At 37.4% G+C, this 24021-nt stretch overlaps 1 protein-coding gene across 7 annotated transcripts in view; it reads right to left on the bottom strand.

Annotated features, from left to right (window-relative positions):
• Positions 1-6209: 6209 nt before the first annotated feature.
• Positions 6210-24021, bottom strand: part of IQGAP2 (IQ motif containing GTPase activating protein 2) — a 125667-nt gene continuing 107855 nt past the window's right edge. For all 7 annotated transcript variants that reach the window (XM_083816248.1, XM_083816252.1, XM_083816250.1 and 4 more), the window contains 12 exons: positions 23454-23594; positions 23038-23122; positions 20627-20859; positions 18905-19037; positions 16853-16955; positions 15042-15183; positions 12350-12437; positions 11326-11538; positions 10545-10705; positions 9575-9718; positions 7638-7746; positions 6210-7145 (listed from right to left, as the gene is read on the bottom strand). In XM_083816248.1, coding sequence (XP_083672374.1) covers positions 7032-7145; positions 7638-7746; positions 9575-9718; positions 10545-10705; positions 11326-11538; positions 12350-12437; positions 15042-15183; positions 16853-16955; positions 18905-19037; positions 20627-20859; positions 23038-23122; positions 23454-23594 — 1666 coding nt within the window. In that variant the 3' untranslated portion in view covers positions 6210-7031. The remainder of the gene's footprint in view (positions 7146-7637; positions 7747-9574; positions 9719-10544; positions 10706-11325; positions 11539-12349; positions 12438-15041; positions 15184-16852; positions 16956-18904; positions 19038-20626; positions 20860-23037; positions 23123-23453; positions 23595-24021) is intronic.

The raw sequence follows: 24021 nt of genomic DNA, 5'->3' as shown, positions 1-24021 counted from the left end.
GGGCGGCTCCACAGAGCCGGGGCGGGGCGGGGACGGGCACGGGGACGGGGACGGGGACGGGGACGGGGATGGGCGGTGGGTTCTTGCCCGCCCGCTCCTCCTCGGCTCTATCTGGGCTCAGGGAAGGGGGAAGGCGCCAGGGGCTTGGGCGCGGTGCGGCGGCAGGAAGTACCAGACAAAGGATAATCCCCCCCAAAATGAGTCTGAGTTTAAGGAGAGGAGTTTGCGGAGTTTTGTGCGTGTGATTCCAGTCGCTAAGACCCCGCAGCAGCATAGGAGGTTGAAGTAGCTGCAGTGTTAGTGGTAGGGAGGTGATGCTCATTCAGAAAAGCTCCTTCGCACAGAAATCAGCCTTCAATACAATAACCAACAGCTCACCTTCCTCTGCCTGGGCTCGGTAAGCTCACGGCCCTAGAAGCACAGGCCAACCTGAAAGGAGATGTGCTACTCAACTGTGCAGTTCTCGTGTCTGTTTTTTGTTGTTTTTATTTTTTTTGTTTTTATTTATTTACTTATTTATTTTGTTTTTATTCCAAGGATGCACGTGAAGCGCTACCTCCTGAGCTCAACGGCACATGCCTTGGATGGGAAAGCTTTGCTCTGTCCTTCCTGAGTTGCTCATGAATGAGAAACTGCTTGAGCTGAAAGCTAATCAAAACTACAGAGGAAAATAACTTTGCAGCTATTATTTAGGCTCTTCTGTTGTTGTTGTTGGTGGTGGTGGTAGTGAAAATACTTATTCTGCTGGAAGTTTAGTGCATTGTAATCCTTAGGTGTGTAATACAATCAAAAGCTTTACAAGTAGATGCTCCATCGTTTGCTAGAGTGTGCTGCCCCATCCTGAAGTGTATATATTTCAGTTTATGGCAATACAGACAGGATGGGAGGCAAGCTCTGTTTAGAACTTGGTCAGATACATGAAGCTGAGCTGTTGCGGAAATGTTGGCCTATACTCTTTAACTGAGAGTAATAGCTGTAAAAAATAAATCATTCCTGAGAGCAAGTACTGGTTCCCAGTAAATTCCAGTCCTAATCTTTGCTTGCTCTACTATGTTTGTCCCACAATTCTAGCCCTTGGTCTGTGTTATGGCAATGTTAAGGTTGACATCGGATTGCACAGACCAAGAAGTAATGAGTTTTACTGTGGGCTGGCCTTTCCTCAGGTCGGTAAGAAGACCTTGTAATTTGGTGAGAAACATGCAAGACAAACTCTGTCATCCCTGAAAACACCGGGGAACCACAGAGAATACCTTATACTGAATTGTTTCTTTTCATCAATTTAGAAAATATTTTAATTACAGATTATTTATTTTAATCTATTTGGGAAGAGAGAGAGAAGCTATTCTTGGATATTTCCATGGTCTTGCAGCTTTATAAGCATACCCAAATGCGATGTAATAGCAGTGGCTTTTTCTGCCCAACCCTATTTGCTCAGTGTATGCATAAGCAGAAGCTCCTTGTGAGCTGAATTCCTTCTATGCTGCAGTTTCCTTAAGGATGCTATAGCTGAGAGATAGGCCTTCAAGAGAGAAGAGAGAATGAGTTATAGAATATTTGTGGGAATATTTGTGTAGGGAAAACTCATTTTGCCATTAAAGTGAATTTTATTTATTTATTTATTATTATTTTAAAGCATTAATCTGCTCTTCCACAGGTTGAGAAAAACTAACCGGATTTTCTATATGGAATGAAATTTAAACACCCTCTGAAAACAGAAAGGGAGTTCTGTGAAAGTGCTTTACATTAGAGGCACTCTATTTTTATAGTGTGTATTTATACAGACTCAAATGCATTTTAATCTATGTAAATAAGCACAGCAGAGTGACATCTGTGACCTAAATGTAGACTGCCTTGAAAAAAAAAAAAAAAAAGAAGCAAATGAGGAACTAACTCTTAACACACCATATATAGTAAAAACATACCATGGACCCATTTCCAGTCTCAGATATGACAGCATTTTAAGAGCTCTGTCTTAGTGAGAAATGCAACAGGAAACATCTTGCCAAGAGTTCAAACTGGAGATTTGAGAGCTGACATTAAGGTTGGTAGGGGGACTAGATCCACAAGCTGTGAAAACTTATGTTCTTTGAACACTTTAGTTTGATAAAGAAACATTACACCTGATTTCCCCAACATTCATTACATGCCAAATTACTGTGACACGCACTTGAACATGAAAATGAGCAAGCATTTCAATTCTGGAAGAATGTTTTTAACATGTTTCTTCCACCTTTGGGAATCAGTCTTATACGATGCCTTTCTCACAAAAAACATCCTCCTACGTGTTTTTGAGACATTCTTTAAGATAAAAGAAAATTAAAAATCTGATGTCTGGTTCAAGAATTTGGTCATGTACAGGAGACAGGCAGAAAAATTGATAGGGTGAAGCTGACAAAATATGTTTTCTCCCCAGACATTTCAGTCACCTATCTGGTCTAACGCTACACAGCTGGAGGCATGTCCAAGAAATGTCCATGAATACTTACATTTAGTATCCTGAAGGTACATGGGTTGGGTCAGCTTCTCAGTGTTGTAAAGAGTTAGGCATCTGGAAACAAGATCAGCTTCTGGACCAGTGTGCAATACAGTTAACCTTTAGTCACAAGCTGGGAACAAGCATTGTTGAAGGAAATATCTGCAAAGAAATGTCTATTTTTTACCTCCAATTTGTGAGTTTAAAACGTAAAATTTCTAAGCCTAAAATAGAGGTAACCTAAATACCAGTCAGTCTTAAAATGTCCTGGTTTTTGCTGTCATAGGGTTAAATTTCTTTTTAGTAGCTGGCATGGTGCTGTGCTTTGGATTTTTGATGAAAATAGTGGTGATAACACACTGATGTCTTAGTTGCTGCAAAGCACTCACACAAAGCCCAGGACTTCTCAGCTTCTCATGCTGCCCCGCCATTGAGGAGGCTGGGGGTGCACAAGGAGCTGGGAGGGGACACAGCCAGGACAGCTGGCCCAAGGGAGCCAGACGGGTGTCCCATACCACACGGTGTCATGATGGACAATAGGAACGGGGGAGTTGGCCTCGGGGGAGGGCTGGGGGGGGGGCAAAAATTGGGGATCGGCTGAGCATTGACCAGCTGGTGGTGAAAAACTGTGTTTTGCATCACTTTTTTCTTTTTATTAATATTATTATTATTTATTAAACTTCATCTCAATCCATGAGTTCTTGCACTTTTAGCTTTTTCATTTCTCTCCTCCATACCACTAGGATGGCGAGGTAAAAGCTGTGTGTAACTTAGCTATCTGCTAGGTTAAATGACAACATAAATATATTTTTCTAAATGTTTTACCAGACCCCAGAAAAAAAAAAAAATTTTTTTTGTTACTTAGGTTCCAGAGGCCTTTACCAGTGGGCCAGAGTTTGAGGCATAAGCCACTGTCTGCCAAATCTGTGAAATATGTGAAGGGAAACTCACATCATACCTACAATGATAACCTTCCTTTCAGTTATAAGTAACAGTCACAGAGCTATGTCCTTTGTATCCTTGTAAATTGGATTACTATAGATATAGGAAGTGAATTAAAAAACTATATATTTTTTTTTAGATTTTCTGTTTGTATACTTGAACCAAATTTAAGCATACTTTCTCTGTCTGGATAAGCTAATTGTAATGGAGGTGAAGAGTTCACAGCTTCTAAAACTTGTACCGCTTTTAAATTCTACTTCTTGCTTCTTTTTCAGTAGGCTTTTTTTGGTGTTTTTTTTTTTTTTTTTTTTTTTTTTTCCTCCCCCTCAGGAGCATGTTACAGTATAAAACTTCATTCCTGTAAAACACACCAGGTCTACCAAGAAAGCCTGGAACCATCTGGCCACATCGCTATGTCGATGGGGAAGAAGCCACCGTTGTGCTGTTCAGGAGCTACCAGACTGCCCTAGTGCGTGCCTGGGGTTGGTAGTTACTGATCTAAAAGGGTGAGGTTAGAACCATATTTCAGAGGCAAAACCAGTCCTCCAGGTCTGGGAAGAGGGTTGTGTTGTCTAAGTAGTTATGAACTGTTTGAAGTCAGATGTGACTGATGCTGTTTAGATTTGCTATTAGAGGGAAGTTTGCTTTGTTGTTCTTGCTTGCTTTTAAAAAAAACACTAACAGAGGTCTGCAGATAGGCACCACGTAAAACAGAACAGAGCAATCACTTGTGATAGTATTTCTCTCTGCTTAGCCAAATAAGATAGATGTTGTTCATTCCACAATCTTGTGGATTGTTTTAGAGCTTCAGAGTCCCATCAGAATGAGTAAGCGCCAAATTAAACCAAGTGAATTGCAAAGCGCTCTTAGTTAACTCTAAAAATGATATGGTAGAAAAATGCAAACTCTTAAGTCTAACAGACAACGACCATTGACTATTATAATTTCACTAGCACTGTCTAGGAAAACAAACTTAATAGATGGGCAGGTCTTTCAAGGAAAGACTTAGTTCCTCCTATACTGAGAACAGTTGAGTAAAACACTATTCAGCTATGCTGTTTTTATCCTCATTTTTTGTCACCAGCAAGGCAAGTCTTTCCACAAGACCATTTCATGAATGAAACTAGATTCATCAACGCATATCTAACCATGTATAATCGGAGGCCCTAAACCACGGTTCACAGTAACCTCCAAAAAGCCCATTTTCCTACTTTCTAGTAGATATCATCAGTATATGACAGCAACTGGTGGGTACAGAATTACTTTGCCCAATTACATAGTACCGGTACTACCTGTCAATCTTATATTTAGGTAGAACCATTATGGTCAGCCTTGTTTAGCAGGGTTCATTATTTGTTCAGTGACAAGGTCCTAAACTGAACCAGCTAATTAAGAAAAAAGCTTCTGAAAGAGTTCAAAGAAATTTAAGTGGAAGTTTTTCTTTGATGTGTACCAGGAGAGCAGGAATATCAAGAAACAGTTGGAAAAGATGAAATCTGGCATACAGACTGTACCTTTCATACATGTCATTACCAATAAGCTTTCATAAGCATATGTACTTCAGGTGCAGCTAGGAGGTGACCAAGGAAGGTTCTGCTCACAGTAGAACCTAGCAGGAACTAGGTGTGTCAAGTACATCACACAAAGCAACGTGTCTAGGACTGACTTATTCTCACAAAGGCAGTGGATCTCTAGTAAGTTACACCGGCATATTTCCAGGCTTTTGACATGTCACTTCAAAGGTCTGATTTTAATGGTCAACACCCCACTTGTGTAGACTTACAGCTCAGATGGAATTTGTCAAAACTGTGCAGGGATTAGCCTCCCTGGTCACTTATGACAGGACACAAGGGAAGAGCACAAAGCTGTGCCAGGGGGATGTCCAGTTCAGACTGGACACGAGGAAAAGTTCCTTTACTGTGAGGGCAGTCAAACCCTGGAAGAGGCTTCCTAGATGGATGGCTAATGCCCCATGCCTGTCAGTGCTCAACAGGCATTTGAATAACCCCCTCAGTAACATGCTTTAACTTCTGGTTATCCCTGAAGAGGTCAGGTAGTTGGACTAGACGATCTCAGAATAGAAGAGTTCAGTTAGAAGGGGCCTTCAAAGTGCTACTTTCATATTCCCTAACAGCTATTTTAAGTGAATCTGGGTATCAGTACTGTAACAAGTATGTAACATTTAAATGGCTGATAAACAGGTAATGCAGCATAACTAGCTGGAAGAGAAATGAAAGTACCTAGAACTTGTTTATTTTTTAATTAGTGATATTAGCTGTTTTAAAGTAGTGAAGTGTTCACATTTAATGTCATACATAAATGAACATCTCTAATAAGAAATCTTTTCTCCAACTTGTATAATACAACAGATAGTGTACAAATGAATGTTGTAGTCTACAAATCTGCCACTCTAGTTTTATTTCAGCTTCAAAATTAAATATGTAATATTGCTTTTACAATGCATTCCAGAGCACCTCACTGTACATTCATCTTCTAAAATGATTTGTCACAAGGAAAGTGAGAGTAGTAAATAGCTTCCCTTGCTTTATATATTACAGTATCTACTATACATGTTCTTGCTCTTTAGGTGTAATTGGTAATTAATCAGCAAAATCATCACTACTTTCAGTGGCATAAAGACCATGAAGACTTCACTGCTGAGAAACCTTACCAAAGCGTAATGTGAGGACAGTTAAGCTTAGATTCAATTTTATAAATGCTCTGGAAAATTCTCGTTACCATCTAGATTGTTACTTGAATAATCCTTTTAAATGAAATCTAGGAAACAAGCCAGTTTAATTAAGTAACATTTATTTTACATAGAACAATCTCCAAAGAATATTTAAAAAAAATCTAAATACTGATTTTATTGCATTTATTTTCTTACAAAAAGACAGACAGGCACAATTTATGTATTCAAATACTTCAAACTGAACAGCTGTTCACTGTTCAGGTTACCCCCATGCCACTCAAAAGGTTGTGGAAGTAGAAAATGTCATTTTACACAAGGCAGTAGTGCATTTTATTTAGTAGGAATGAATCACAAAATATATTTTTGTACAGTAAAATGTTACTGTCACTTTATAATTACCTATAAAATTTTTTGAATTGCACAACAAGTTTGCTTTGCAATTGACAACTGCCAGAAAATAGGCTTAGTATGTAACTAAATATTTGCGCGAGCTATCCCCTAGAGACAAATTAGGATTTCTTTTGGTAAATACTTAAAGTCTAATATGAACTATATTATATATCTGAGGTCATTTAAAATGTTTTTAATAGGAAGAGGCTTATATATTCAACTAAGTTCACTTTCTGTCTACCTTAATATCCATACAACCAAAATAGCTGAGTGTCCTAAACAATATTTTGATTTAAAAGTACCAACACCAATGAGATCTGGAAGTGTTTAAATTAATCTATTTCCTATTTTTCTGCTTCATTATCAATGATGAAAAGGCACTGTATACATTCCTCTCAATATTTGGTCTTTTAGTTTCCTTTAAAGTTTCCTAAAATCCAATGACAAACATCAAACAAATGTTGAAAAGCAAAAAAAAAGAAATACTGAAGAGACTTCCCATTGGTGGATGCAGTCCACGATGTCTGAAGACACTCATTTGCCATAGAACTTCTTATTCAACAAGAATATGAGCAAGTTAACATTCACTTTAGCTTTGTCAAACATTTTCATTACAGCCACACCTTCATATTGCATCTGAAGCAAATCCTGTAACCATAAATAAAATCATTATTCTTTGCTTGAATCCATACCTCACAGCAAACAGATTGGGTCATTTTCATCACGGACTAATTACCTCAAACTCCAGGTCCTTCACAATTTAAACAATTAAAAGGAACTATTGGGTAAGTACGAAAAACAGTACATGTTTTCTAGATCCCCCATTACAGGCTGTCAGTAACAGCAAGCTCAGTAACAGCAAGCTGTAAGAAAGACAGACTCCTGTGTACTACACTCTTGCATAGGTATTTGCTTCTTGCCACTGCTCTAATATGCCATTTGGTTTGATGGTCTCTCTGATATATGCCTTAACACTACTCCAAGCTCAGCATCCTCCACAAATTACAAAATCATTCCCCTCATGACCTGCTGCCTTGCAGTGATTGAATAGTTCATGGATTTACAAAAAGACTGAAAAGTTCCTGTTTAGAACAAATACGAATGTGATTATAGAGCACAGTGATAAAATTCAAATTTTACCTGGAAATGGAGCTGCACTTTTTCCATCTCAACCCCCAAAAATTTTGCTTTGATTTCAAAGTCACCCACTTCTTCTCCAGGTGTTATATCAAACATCACATTCTTAAACCTTAAAACAAAGAACAGTAATTGAGTATGTATGCTATGCTGTTTTATATACTCCAAAGACAGTCTGGTGGAAAGCCTGCAGAGCTGAAGACCTCTCTCACAAAAACAAAAACATTTTTGTGCAAAAAAAACCAAAAAACAACAGTTTCACCACAAGCATCACTGTTTTCTGTGGCATGTTCATTTTGTAAGCACAGCTTTATCTCCTCCCAGCAGCAGAAACCTTTAGGGACCATAGAGTAATTTGTCCATAAGAACTGTTGGACCTCAGCTGGGCAACAGGAGGACTGGTGGAAATGTCAACTTAAGAAACTTTGATCCTAGCACCAGCTCTCACATGTATCACCTTGCTGCTGGTTAAGCTGTACGAGTAATGTGTGAGAAAACACACTGTATATGAACAGACACTAAACACTAAACCAAAAAAAAACCCAAAAAATCTAAGTGACCCTTAGAAACAAACCCCACTGCTTTGAACAGGAGGGATGGTTTTTGCCCAGACCAGTGTTTTTGGTATAGTGCAACAACATACTGGGTGATCTAGAAGGAGTTTAACTGTTCTGTTTGCTTTAGCAAATCCACCGTGTAGAATCACATAGTCTGCTGGAGAACACCTGAGCTTTAGGAGAATTTTTTTGGGACAGAGCTTGGCTTTATCAGCCGGTGGGTAAGACTGTCCTTTCTCTCCCTTCTTTTTGTACCCACAAATTAAAATCTGATCGCTTTTCTGACCTGGTTTATATAATGCATAGTTTAGGCAGGATGCAGAAACAGTGAAGTACATGGAGCACAGGGGTCACTGAAAAACATTCATGAAACTGTATGCCATGTTGCATTTCCCGTCCTGTTGTAATATGCTGATCCTGTAGAACTGCAAGCAGAAGCTACTACTACCTTCACATGGCAGGTTCAACTTATGTTTAGAACAGGTCTGTTGAGTTGTCTTAAGAAGGTAAGAGAAGATTAAAAAAGCGTGTCTTACTTTAACATGAAATCTGCCTTGGCCTTTTTAGACTAGGGAATGGACATTTTAACTTGACCTATCAGTTATTTTCTGAAGATCACTAGCATAACATTGCATGAACCACTCCATGACTATTGCAATATCTTCTTGGAGGCTTGTCTGGTATACATATAGTATGGCATATAGCTCTTAACAGTCCTTTATACTGAGAAAAAAAAATGGATATGAGAAGTACAAGGAACAAAGAGGACCAGGTGTCCATAGGGCACCCAGATTTGTTCTGCCACCTTTGAGTACCTTCTTGCAGGTGTACACACATCTCTGTTGTCAGTTTTGCCACTGTTGACAAACCTACTTGGAAAAAAGTTGCAACCCAGAAAACTTTTCCCACGTAGAAGCAAGATGGAAAAGTGCATAGGATGGAAGAGCAGCCTTAAAATGGATAGATACAACAGGGAGGTTAAACTACCACATACATTCCCAGTTTGCCATAGTCAGGAAGCACAGCATATGAGGTATTTACTCAATAATATGAAAGTGTTTGGTCAGCAAATGAAAAAGTATGTTACAACTGCTTAACAAGTCAGTCAGTCCTTAGCAGTGAACATGCTGCCTAACTCATACTCATCCCATCTAAACTAATGTCAAAATAGACATATTCCAGTACCTTACCGAAGTAATCATATAGCAAGGTACAAGGATAAAAGTCTAATTGTTGTGATTCATTTTATCTTTCTCCTGAATGCAGAAATCTGAAGGTATTTTAGGTGCAGTGCAGGAAACTGCAAGTAATTTTAACAAAAGCCAGACTGCTGAGGGAGCTGGTGATTAGAAAATGTTCTCAATTGTTTTGTGACACACTTACTGGTTGGTTTGAAGATCTTCAATTTCTAGGATGACACCCTTTTCATGCAGTCTTGCAGCTGTGTACTTTAATGATGTCTGCTTCAGTTTTTTGCTTCCCTTTACCTCCTCTTTTCCATCCACTTTAATTGACCTCCTTGAATTTCTGGGAGAGAACAAAAAAATGGCTTGTAATTAAGCTACCAGCACACAAATGTCTTTTATATTTCAGCTAGTATTCTAGCTTTATTTTTTCTTCACTCTTTGCCCTCCTAAGTAGCTATTAAGGAACAATCCAAGAATTAGAAGGATTTTTGGCACACAAAGTAGTCTAAAATATTTTTGTAATTATTTTGAATGAACATTTATACTAGCACTTATCTAAACTCTATTGTGAAATGCAAACCCAGTCTAAAAGAGTTCACAATCATCACTTAAAAGCAGCAATTTGGAAGCATACAGTGACATAGGTATTAAATAAGATTGGTCATTAGTGTTCCTTTCTGGACCACTGAGAAAGCTCCTGTTCATGTCATTAAAATGCTTTTATTTTGACACCTTTACAGCCCTAGTAGGAGTTGGATCACAAATGAGTGGCTGCATCATTCATGAAAAATATGATGCTTTAGGAATTTATTTCTCCACTCTATTCTAAAGACAAACCTATTTAACGAAGGAAGAAAATCAATAGTCACTTCCCAAAGCTTCATGAATTTAAAGTATGCTAGTAGCCTTGCAAAATAATACTAATTAAATATATTGAAACCATACTCTATAGGGAAACATTATATATATAATTCCTCTTTAAGGAAGAATTAAAGAAATGTATGCCTCATTGTTTAAGGATTTTTGGTTAGCTAAGTGGCAACTCGTATGCACTTTTAAATCTGTGGGTTGCCTACCCTTCGGAATCAAAGCTTCCTACTACAACACCTGCTCTACCTCCTAATAAAGCACATTAAAATATTAAAAGACAAGAAGAATCAACTCACTTTCTTGTTAAGTTGTCTAAACAAGTTTTTATATAGGTGTTGTAATAATTAATTTGTTCTTCATAAAATGCTGTCTTGGAGTTAAGTGCATTCAAAGTCTGCTGGAGTTTCACCAGTTCAGCTTTTCGGTGATGTCTGTATCTTCTTTGATTCCGGATATCCTAAAGCAGAGGATTGAAGTTTATTATGCAATAAGCTTATTAAGTAGATATATTGACTTTGGGGAAGTCAAGCAGTTAGCCATTGGTTGGAAAGGAGATTGGACAGGTGGTTCTAAACTCTCTTTCTCCTAATGCTTCCATGCAGGATTGTCTCTGTCTGGTGACAGCCCCTCCAAGCAGGCTGCTGTCACTGGGCACCTCAAAACCCTAGGAAAGCCCAGCAGGTTGACAACTGAAAAGCTAACCTTGTGGGTGTCTGCACTAAGGCCCACATCAGTCCAACACTGGCTTTGTGCCTTCTGTGGGCAAACTTATATCCCCTCATTCAAGGTGGCTACAGATAGTTGGAGCTAAATGAATTACAAGTTGTGGTAGCCTGAAATTTGCTATGGGCTCCAGGACACTACACTAAATCAATGAAGTGTTCAAATAAGAAACAAATCTTAGTTTACTGATTAACTGAGAGGCAGCATGCTAATGCACAACTACCTGAACTGAATAATGTGGACCGGTAGCCTTTGTTATCCAGACTTAATGCCTGTTAACATGTCTAGCTAGAATGGATTTGAGCTAGATGCCTAAAAAAAATCATCAGTTTAGAAGAAGCATGTTCCATTTACCTTAGCAATCTCATTTATAATTTCTTGGTACTTAGTTGCTGAAGACACTAATCCTGCTTGTTCCAATGTCCGGAGATTTCTCTGAATTTTCCTTTTCTTTTGTTCTACTGGTAGCTGCCCTTCTTCAAAAATAGACTGACTGTGCTTCATTTTCTCTGGAGTTTTGGAATCTAAAATGGCACGTTTTTCTACAAGTTTCAAGTGTTCAGATTCCTGGGTAAAAAGAAAATCCAAAACAGTTATTTTCCAATTAAAGATAACAGTTAAGAATTTGGATGCACTGAATTCTCACAGGAGATAAAGAAATGTAATTGTCTTTGTTTCTATCTTCTTACCAAATTGTCTAAAGTTGCTCAGTTTACTATTCTCCTTTGACATACCTTAAGTAACTCTTCACAACAGACACGTTTCAATTAATCCAAACGTGTCTGAAATTAGCCAGAAGACTCACTGGATTCATTTAGTTGTATGAAGACTGTCCATGTCTCACAGGTGCCCCCTACTTACACACACACGCACTCTCTAAACTAAGCTGAAAAGTGCATGTTATTGAGATGTGGCTTTGTGCGTCAGTATCTCCAGGGCAAATCCTCAGCTGAGAGCTCTTCCCACTCATTTCCTACATCAAAGATAGCTGCAGTTCCCAAGCCAATGTTTGCTTATATTGCTTAAACAAATATACTAGGCAGCAAATAACTCAATATACCAAAGTTTACAAGAAAAAAAATCCATCAGAGAATTCACCTCAGGCTATTTGCTTGCATTAGTACACAGGAAAGAAGAGGCCATGTTTACAAGTTTAAAGAATTATGAAATATATTATTTCAGCTGTTGTAGTTGACAGCAAGACTTTATGTCCTCCACCTCCCCCCCACCGAGTTGTTACCAGTCCTACACGTAGTTTACAAATAGCAAAAATGATCTCATTATTATAGTGACAGAAACAGCTGTCAGAAATCTGCTTTTAAATAGCTTTAGTAAAATAATTATTTTCTTCCCTATTCAGGCACAATATAGCACTTACCTGTTGTGCAGTGGCTGTTGTTTCTAATATTTCTAAGAGCGTATCCCCTGGCTGAGTTCGTATCACATCCACAATAAGCCTTTTGGTCCTTTTAAACAGAGTATATGGGTATTACAAAACAGTTACCACTGGTTCATCTGTGCATTTTATTTCTTTGACTGTAGAACTAGCAAGCACGCCCTTTATGCTTTATAATAAAAGTATTTCCTAGGTTTTGTATTCCAGATCTTCCATGGATAACACTGAACATATGACTTGTACACAGACAACAAGAGAAGTGTGTACATACTTTTCTCCCTTTTATTTTAGGAAATATCTAACCAGTTAGCATAGTATAACAATAGTTATACTGTAATAGTATTATGCTAACATAATAAAAACCCAACCAACGATATAAACAAGGATTCTAATTATGATCATGACAGCAGGCTGGAAGGTCATCTTTCCAAAGCCTGAACTATGCAGGTACATAAGGATCGTATCTACTAAATAAAGTGGAAAGGCGCTCAAAGCTGAACTTCTGAAGGAATTGCACAGCAGACACTACTTAAGGGGCAGATGTTTCTTTAGTGGCAACATATGGAGCACTTCCTCACCAAAAAAAGGGAAGCTGTTGCATGCTGATATGTAAACCAGTTCTTTTTTGGTAGGAGTTTATCTATAATACTTCAAAGAATGTCTATTACAGAATTCTGTTAATTCAGAGGACACCATTACAAACAAGATTTTATTTTTCCTTCACGAACTCTTGGAATTCCTTCCAGATCCCCAGAAAACAAAGAAAAAACATCAAACAAAACCGGAAAGATCCCCTACAATTAATTCACCTGTGTTACATCAACACATTCCTGGCTTTCTCTGCCTGCCAAAACCTTCCTCAACCTTTGGTGGTCACCACCACCATTGACAGTAGCGAACATGAGAGTGTTACCATTACACGCACTTGAAAGCCATCTAAAAGTATGCTGATATGGCTGGTAATACATGTATGCCTACTTCCTCCACTTCATACCAAACCAGCTCAGCTTTCTTGTTTTCCAGAAGCAAAACAGCCTAGGGCTCCACTCCTCCCCACCCACGTACAATTTGGCATGCTGTCCCTATGCATTCAGACCATGTGTACCGTGCACCTTACGTAAAGCATTCAAGACAGAGGTGCCTGCAGATCTTTGGGTTTGTCACAGAAGCCTTAACAAACCATTTAAAAACAAATACTTTAATACTTCTGTTGAAGAGGCATGTCGCTTTAGAGAAAAAAAGGAAGCTACAGTATCTGTGTTTACGTCCCTTGTATAAACAGTTGTGTCAGGTATTTAAGCTTTTTTTTTTTTCCTGCAGTTTAACACAGGTTGCTATTTATTCTTCTGTCAGATTGTTTACTAGATCTTAAAATGTAAGAGAGATTACCTGAAAGCACTTATACACAGAAGTTAAATTCTATTAATTTTCTTGCTATTATTTCAGTGTATTTCCACACAATGTAAAGGATTAAAAAGGATTTTAAACATTTCTTTTGGCCTTGATTTTGCATATCTTCAGAGATTCAGTTAAGGGCTAGCATATTAGTCTGACACAGAGGAAAAACAGAACAGTTTTTTTGTCGTTGTTTGTTTTGTTGTTGTTTGTTTTGTTTTTAAGTGACAACAGCAGGCATACCCATAATAAAAACAACAACAAAACCCCACAACACTTTGGGAATAGCTCTATAGCCCTGGCCTGTGGAACACCAAGTGACTAACACCATTCTGATTTGTCATTATCTTTGCAGTCTTTTCACTGTCTCCACCTTTGATAACAAGTTAGAGAAAAACAAAATGCTTTTTTTTTGTTTGATTCAGATCAAATATGTAAGACTTATGGTAGAAAAACTCCTTTTCCTTTTAGGATAAATAACAAGTTTTTCTTGTACTTAAAATTTTATATTTTTCCAGACTTTGAACAATTGTTTATGGCTAAGATACAGAGATTGGACTACAGACATTATAGCTAAGAATTTTCTTCAAAATTAAAACTACACATACTACCTAATAAATTCTTTTTTCCCCCCTTCATTTTGATTTTGAAAAAACTTGAAGTTGAATTGAAGTTTGTGTCTACACTTATAGTGCTTGCAAGAACATTAAATCCTTATGTTGTATTTCCCTCTAAAGTGAATTTTTAGCTTTCTCACTTGTGTGTTAAGTATAGAAGTAAACAATCCCATTCTCCCCTTTGTTGAAGTAGCAGCAGGATATTAAATAAGCTTTATTCTGGACATTTTTAAATAATTCTAAAAATGACACGCAAATCATTGATAGTATATGACTTTATGACAGAAGTTTGAACTATAAAGTAGGTTATAGGTTATCCAAGTACCCAGTCCTTAATCTGCAGACTAAATAGAATAAACATCATTTCCTTTCCCTGCATCACAGCATGCACTATTCATACTGAAGTGACAGTCGCATCCTGTTCCAATGCCTGATGGCAGTAGGTCAGGGAAGTGTTTCTCTTTGAGGGGGAAGAGAAGACAGTTTCATAGTGTCCACCCCTTAAACATCTAAACAGCTTTTCATCTCAACTTTCCCAAGGCTGTGATGTTTTAAAGCAGATTTTTTTTATAGCTTCCCTGAAAATATTCATTATGTATGGATTGTGGATCCAGTCATTGATCAGTTATTTTTAAAAATATAGATTTTTGAGCAAAACTTACTTTATCATCAGGCTTTTAAGATCCTGATCTTCACCTTCTCGTAACTCGTATTTGCTTGTTAAAGACAGTGAAATCTCTGTTTTTGCAAGCTGATTCAGTGTGCCTTCCCTGTTGGGGTCATTGGGATCAACAGATCCTTCCCCTGTAAGAAAGGAAACATCTTCTACTTCAATTTGCTAATTTTATCAAGAGTCAATGCATAAAACAAAATCACCACCTAAACAAATCATTATGTTGTCAGAAGTTTTAAATTTATTAAATAACACACCCATTCCTACCATTCAAAACAGTCTTCTTTGGGGGGAACACTGAATAAACAAAACCATAAACCATCTACTTATAAACTCAGAATATTTTGGAAATGCCTCCAATAATTTCCTTTCAAAGTACTGATCTGCAAGAGACTCATGTCTTTTTTACATAGGAGAATGATTTTTATCTTCTTAAAATATCTTTTAACCTAACTTGCAGGGACAGTGAAAAATGAAAGAACAGTAGCTATTCACCCTGAGCCTGGTATTATCTGTGATGTTATAGCTACTTTCTAAACAAGAAGGAATACAGTTTACTTCCTAATACTGTTGAGGCAACTTAAATATCAGCCACATTTATTCCTTACAAATTCAAATATATATATTGTAAAACCTCATTTTTAAGTGGAAAAATAACTTTCAAAATTAAAAACTGGTATTTAAAAATTTCTCTGCACTTTTGTGGCCAAGAAGAGCAAATCTGAAGGCTAGGTTATTTAAAAATGTATATATTTTTCCCTGTCCAGCAATTTGAACACAACTGGATCATTTTTAGAAACACCAGTGTTTGGATTTTGTATCACAATTAATCTTCAGTATTGGGTGTGCTGACTGATGCTTGCCTGAGCCAGCAGTGTGCCCAGGTGGCCAGGAAGGCCAACAGCATCCTGGTTGTATCAGGAATAGTGTAGGCAGCAGGACCAGGGAGGTGATCATCCCCTGTATTCAGCTCTGGTGAGGCTGCACCTCGAGTACCATGTTCAGCTTTGGGCCCCTCAGTACAAGAAGGACATTGAGGCCATGGAGGGTGTCCAGAGAAGGGCTACAAAGATGGTGAAGAGCCTGGAACACAAGTCCTATGAGGAGCGGCTGAGGGAACTGGGGTTGTTTAGTCCGGAGAAGAGGAGGCTCAGGGCAGACTTTATGGCTCTCTACAGCTACCTGAAAGGAAGGTGTGGCGAGCTGGAGGTCAGCCTCTTCTCCCACATAACCAGTGATAGGACTAGAGGGAATTGCCTCAAGTTGCTCCAGGGGAGGTTTAGTTTGGAAATTAGGAGACATTTCTTCTCAGAAGGAGCAGCCAGGCATTGGAAAGGATTGCCCAGGGAGGTGGTGGAGTCACCGTCCCTGAGGGTGTTCAAGGAAAGGTTGGACGTGGTGCTTAGGGACACAGTTTAGTGGGTTACATTGGTAGTAGGGTGATGGTTGGACCAGATGATCTTGGAGGTCTTTTCCAACCTTAATGATTCTATGATTCACAGTTAAAATTGCAATTAGAAGCTCTCCACACATCTCAAGGATGCTGTCGAAGATAGCTACCTCTATTGACTCTGAACAACACTGCATCAGCTTTCATTTTCAGCAGGATCAACTATAGTCAAAGTGTGAATTCACTTTTGAGAATGTCACAAGTGTTCAAAAAAAAACACAGTTACAGTAAATGAAGAATCTGGTAACATCAGAGAGATGAGAGTTTGTATATCTTGCAGTATTTAAATCAAGACCCCATTTAATCTTACCCCAGATTGAAGTCAACCATGAAGATGAAAAACAACATACCAAGGAAAGACTCTACATCAGGAACAGGTCCCAGCCCTTCCAGCAATTCATTCAGCAGGTCATTTGGCTCAGTGGCAATGGCATCCTGGTGTTCCAACAGTAGCTATAAACAAATGTAAATAAAGACATAATTCCAAAAAACCATACCCAGTGTCTTTATACTTGTAAAGAAATCTGGAGACTATATACTGAAAAAAAGATGGATTGTGATCAGCATTATGGAGGAACTAAAGTGGGTGGGAGGCAGGGAGAAGAAGCATACTCCTTTCTAGACAAAGACTTTAGAATTGTTCTTGCAGTAAGGCAGCTTGCTGTGTTCCTCTACAAGTCACCTTCAGTGCTGAACATCACAACTGAGAAGAAAAAAGCTTAAGATTTGCCTTCAGGGTAACAACCCAAGCAGTGCCTTTCAGTGCAGCATCCTGAACTGAGCATACAAAGGGATGAAGACAGGGTCAGTGGTTGTGTAGAAAGATATCTTTTTTTTCCCCTGTATAACCATTCTAGTAGCTATTTTGAAATACAATACTGTTAGCGATACCTTTCAGAAATAGCTCTGTCTTATAAGTAAGAAAGGAAGCTACGCAGCACCTAGGACTATAAGAAACAGTAAAGCAGAAGTTGCATATTTATGAACATATTCACAGTAAGTTTCATTGTACCTGGACATCTTCCCAAACTAAGCCACAAAAATACTGGTAAAACAAGTTAGTAAAGACCATGGATGGGCAATAACATTTTCCTGTAAACAGGTTCTCACTATTAATGAAAAAGTGATCTCATGTTGAGTTAGATTAAGTCGGCAGTATTGATGACTGCAAAATCCAACAGTTCATTTGCCATAGAAGGAGTATTCCTTATCTGGAAGCCTGACGGAAAGGCAAAGGGTCACTAAGCTTCTTTGAAATTTAACTATAGCAAAGCATGCATAGTAGCCAAAAACTCCAGGACACTAAGTAGTTTAAGCACTGCAAGCTATTTTTAGTCAAAAGTTAATGGTTACTATAAACTTACTGACAACTAAAAAGTCCAAGCCCAGAAAGCAAAGGCACGTCAGCATTTCAGTCATACTAACAGGACAGTTAAGTGAGAACCATAGGACTGTAACTTAATTTCTCAGTCTTAAGTGAGAATTATAAGCCTGTAATTGTTAATTTCTCAGACTTAAGTGCAGCAACTACCCTACACTGTACATAACATTGAGCATCATATTGTGAGAATTGCTGAGAAACTCTACGCATACTGGGTAAAGCTCCACCATGCTTAACTGTATACAAGCACAGAATGAAAAATACATTCACAGAACAAGTCCTCTCTCAGTCAAGAGATAAACAGGGAAGTGCCAAAAAAACAAAGCTGATGAATCTAACGGATCTCTCATTCCAGCTGCATCCTAAAGAGTTGTGAAAAGAAAATAAAAGTTAAGCAGTTGCCACCAGAGCTGATGACAGAGGACAGATTCGAGAACTTTTTTTTAAAACTGAACTATGTATGACAAAGGACAGGATGTTTATGCATATCCTGTTACTCAAACTAATTTTGAGCTGCATGACCAGAATGAAAAGCTGAATTTACATTCATAGGGAAGATAAAGCAGGAGAAGACAATTCAGATGAAAGCATTCAAGACGTTTAGTGGAAGAGGTGGCATTGGTAAAAGAAGATCATCTGCTAGAGTTACTGCACTAAAATAATGTGTAGTATTCACACCTAATTGTTTTCCTAGCATCAAAGGAACTTCTTCAAATTGTGCTTACTTTCTTAACCAAGACAGGAAAGTGTTTATAAATATAAATAAGTTAGCAATATCACACTAGATGGAAACAAAAATGTTCCCCCATCATACAATGTTATATTCTCATTGTTATTCAAGACAGTGCTTTTACATGGAAGCAGTCCTCTAGGAAAAATGAAATCTAATACTCAATGTCAAATCATACTAGGCATTGAAGAAATTCTTTCAAAAGAAACACACTTTAAACTTTCCTCAGAGACTGTTATAATTATTTCATAATTTATACATTTTAGTCTCCTAATAAGTATATTCACTTACTGAATGGGTATTGATAATTTCTTCAATTGAGATATATATAACAGGTTTGCTGAGGGTCACCATATCAGAGTATTCATCAATATTGAATTTCTCCTCTGGCTCAGGAACATCACATGCTGCCTGAAAAAAATTTCTAAGAGAAAACGAGAGACATTAATAATTGTTACCTATAAATTCTCTTTAGTTTGGCTGTATAAAAAATATAACCAAGTAATCAACATGCTTTATATTTGTCTTATCTGCAATCTACTCTATGTTGATGTGTAAATACGTTGCCTCTGAAGAAAGGTTCCTTTAAACACTAAAGATGACTTCCTGGACAGCTGGTGAAAGATTATTTTTGAGGTAAGATTTTTCTCCTGATTCTGCAAGGAGTGATAACTTGGCAAATCCAAAATATTTAGAGAAACCCATATTTAATGCTTAAGTAGTTATGAAAGGATTTCCACAGAAATACCCTCTGGTGTTATAAATGCACTTTGTAGTATGAAGTGTGCTGAGAAGAAATTATTTGAGATAGCTACATAAAATTACCAAATTATTAAACTTTGGGCTACAAAATTTAAATCACTTCCTCAAATCAAACTGAGGTGTCATAAAATATGGCATTGTTTAAAATCCAAGGATCTTGAGAGGAAAAAATGCAAAAAATGCTTCAAGCATTATATCAACTTGGAACTACGTGGAGAACAGACTCCTACTTTGCAAGACAATGATTTACTCTGAGCTATTAACAGCTTCAGGGATATGCATAGACAACCAAGAAACAGCAAGGTCCTCCTGCCAAAGGAACAGTGTGTTTTCCAAAGTCAGAGGATCTGAACCTGAGCAGCTGGGATTAACCACCATTGGTGTCTAAGGTAGGCAGGGCACTTCTGTTTTAAGTAAAGATCCCCAGAGACTCAGTCTTGTAAGAAACTGGCTTCATTAAAAGAGGAATTCTTCCTTTTGTAGTAATCAAAGGACTAGCTAGAGTAGGTTCTTCCCTTTATTAACATTTGTTGATCTTGCTACACTTTCTACCCTATTTGTCATGTTTATGTCATGCCCTTAAATAATACCTTAAATAAATAGAGTGACTAAGGTCATGCCTTTGTGTTCATGGCTGATCTCTCAAGGAAACCCATTATATGAACAGTACATTTGCTTTTATTAAGCATGGTCAATAAGCATAAAAGTTACAAAAATAAGTTTGACACAGGGCAGAAGAACACTTCAATATAATAGCAACCACACAAAAAGATGGTCAATAATTCCAACAAACTTGTGTCCTGTAGTATAACAAAACAAGCAGTTTCCTATGACTGTACAAAGATGAAAGAATAAAATCTCTTGACAAAGATGAAAGAATAAAAATGAAAAAAGCAACTTTTTCCTCATCAGTAAGTCTTTTCCTCAGACAAAACATTCAGTTATCCCACCCACCTGAGGAACACAAATGTTTCTGCTGGACTGTGAATCATTCCATGCTGCTCTCATAATCTATATTTGCAGTAAGGAAGTCTTACTGCAACAAAATCAGCAGAGCTGATTGGTGTTCCTAGTAATGCTCAAGTAGAAATACAACATGCTCCTTCTGCTTCAGCTTCCTCAGTGAGAATCATTCAACACTAAACTTTGAGCAGGGCATTATTATTATTTGCAGAATGCACAAACTAGTCTTCCTTACTCATCCTAGAAGAGCATTCTTATTGTATAGCTAATTGTGAGAGCCTTTCATACCTGAACTTCTGGTATGTCTGTGAGAGGTAAGCATTCATAGATGACAGGTGTTCACTCTCGCCTTCAAAGAGCTTGTTAGAAGCAGCATGCTGAAGGACTTTTGCCACACAACCTAGATTCCTCCTCTGGTCAGGGTGTATCTGGCCCCCGGCTGTCATATCAATTATATCAAAACCATCAGGAGCAACAATGGCAGGGTTCATATAGCGATAGTACAGGAGGTTTCCAACAATCTATAAAGAAAAAAATTAAGAGAATTTCTTTTTCATACATAATCACATTTTACAGAACATTATCAATCACTTCCAACTTAGACCATATGAACTGGTGGTAGAAAACAAGGAAAAACTCCTAGGATGTATGTCTTACCTATGTGTCTAACTGAAGAGTCTGTGATCTCTTATATGATGCAAGGACAGTAACGTGCACAATGCCATAACACAATAAAAAGCCAAGCATACATACTTCCATGTAAAACCATTCACGTTTTTAAACATCTTTCCAAAATATCAGACAGCTATGTATTAAAAAAAATGTTTAGAAATAGAATTGCTCGATTTCAACTACATTATTTCCATTAAAAATAACCATCTGGTTTTGACTGTCAGAAACCTACCAGACATACACTGGAATCTTCTAATTTATATTTAAACCACCATCAGCAATAAAAACTATAAATAGTTTATTTTTAAGCTTTGGAGTAACAAAGTTTCTGGGTAAAATATTCAATTTACTAGATATTTAAGAGCTATTTTAAACTACTAAGGAAGAGAAAAATCAATTGCTCATCTCACAACAAATTCTTCCAACACTTTGACAAATGTCCCAATAACACTTAATGCAAAAGCTGTAGTTCATTAAAGTACCAAAAGCCAAATTCATAAAGGAATGGAATCAATCTTTTGTCATAACAACTCTTCAAAGATTAATAGTCTGTTAAGCTGAGTCAGTTCTTACATTCATTGGATTTGCTCAACAGCAAAATTTAAAAAATATATGTATTCCAAACTTTGTAATGAATATTTTCAATTAAACAACACTCAATCATTTTTGTATTTAGAATTTGTGCCTTTTAAAGCATCAGTTATAGACTTTTAAAATAAAGTTTCAATTTGGTACTGCTAGATTTAGGCAAGCTAGTGCAAGGCATTGAGTTGAACACATCAAGACACATACAACTTTCCTTCTAGATTTTGATAGGTTTGTCTCCACAGGTTCATTTTCTGAAGTGCAAGAGACAGTTGCCAATGTTTAATGCATCCATTGACATTAAGAGACAAGTCTCTTAATGTTTTTGTTTTTTTTTTTTTTCTTTTAATTATTAAGAGACTAAAAAACAGGTTTTCCAAAACTGCACTCTCTACAATGATCTTGCAGTAACTTGTATCATGCAGATGGCTGTTTCATATCTTTCCTGGTCCCAGAAAAAGGAACAACTTTTCTTTCTGCATAGACCCTTAGTTTGTGTGTAGTCACCTGTTGAACCTCCAGCTTGCACAAAGGCTTTCAGTTGGATGCTTTATGCTCTATTTTCTACTTATTTCTTATGTCAAGCAATACTTTAATCTGCCTTGCTGAAGTGATGGACAGAAGTACTTCAGAAATGCTGCCTGGTGCCATATATATACATATATGGCAAGTCCCATTGAAATGGATACCTTGCAATTTTAGAACCATTTCATTAAACACTAATAAAAGCACCTTTACGTAAATGTAAATAGTTGTAATTTGAGAGTTGTCAGTCTTTCAGTTGGCTGTTGGCTCATGGAGCAAGGCCCCTAAAAAGGCACAATGGCTATATGACTGGTTAAAGATGATCACTGTGCCAGTGCCATACTTATCACTCACAGTTTACTTTTCAGTCTAAGCTTCATTTCCACAACTTTTAGAACTACCTTAAGTGTGTGTAATACAATGAAAGGACCTACTTGTAACTTGTTTTTACAGCTCTTCCGCAGTGTCTTTAAATTAAAATACCTTTTATTATTATTATTATTATTAAATATATTACTTTTCATATGCTAACTTAACTTCAGGGAAGAGAAAAATATAAAAATCAAGACCACTGTGTTCTTCATGAAAGGACCTCCGGTGGGAATGGCAAAAATACAAAACCAAAAAGCAAGATGATTCAAATAAAGCCTAAACCTCTAAGAACTGTTAATAAGCCTACTATCTAAAAGAAGTTGAGCAGTGTCATTAAGAATTGCTGAGCACACAGACTAAGAAATCTAGGTTGTGGCAACAGAATTCCCTTCTCTTTCTCTTCTACCACCCCTTTAAAACCCAAGTAACACCAGATCCCTTCAAATAAATGCTGTTTATCAGTTCATTAGAATGCTTAGTATCAATAAAAATCCCCTTTGGCATCAAAAGAACAAGCTGTTGGCAGTTTGCCCTTGGAAGTCTACCTTTAGTAGTTCATCTTCTGTTGCATCAGGGAATTTCTCATGGAGCGAGCTCTTCAGAACTTTGGCTATATATCTCATTCCATAACTACATGTGGAACAGACGAAAAGAAAAATAATGGAAAGACTTAGATGAAACAAACAAATCATACTAGTAAACCAAGTTACTGGCTCTTCTGTCAGCTACTTAAAACACAAAACAAATGGTAATGGAAAATACAAGAAGTTTCAAGTATATGTAGACATTCACAAGACTAAAGCAGAGTAGAAGTGGGAAAACCACTCCCTCTACTGGGGAAGTCATTTGAGATGCACATATCAAATCATGTAATTTGAAAGGATCACCATTGCCCAGGTTTATATGAAGCTTCACCGTTCACATGAACTGAACCAGATAGAGTCATCAACTCAGCACTTACGGCATCATATTGAGAGATGAAAAAATGGATGTGAGAACTTTATCAGTTACTGCTCTCAAACTCTGAATTGATGATTCCAATTTACTGACCACTTCTGTGTGTGTTAATGCTTGTTCCGTAGTAACATCATATGGCAATTTGCTGTAAAGCAAACAGACATTAAACCATGCTAAGCATATTTGAGAATATAATAGATTTTTTTTTTTTGCCTCATAGGAGTCAGTGAACACAAAAACAGCTGAAGTTTACACAGTAACAATAATTTTAACAAGAATGTCATGTGCATTAGCTTCTTTTTTGGAGGGAACTCTTCATTTGGGTAAGGGCGCACAGGCCATGTTCCTTCCCTTTGTTACAAAAGAGGATTCCTAAACTTGAAAATGGATTAAAAAAGTTCCAATTCATAGTTCTTCAGAAGGACAGTACTATCACATTGCTATAAAAATAAAACAAAGTGCTGTAAATTATTTCAAGGCATGGCTTACTATACTTGTAAAGATGAAGTAAATGACTTCTGATCATTTTCAGATCTGAAAGGATGTGGAATGAACATAAACTGTATTTTCTT

The sequence above is a fragment of the Anser anser genome (assembly GCF_964211835.1).
Source record: "Anser anser genome assembly, chromosome: Z".
Lineage (NCBI taxonomy): Eukaryota > Metazoa > Chordata > Aves > Anseriformes > Anatidae > Anser > Anser anser.
This window is presented reverse-complemented; position numbering and strand designations above follow the sequence as displayed.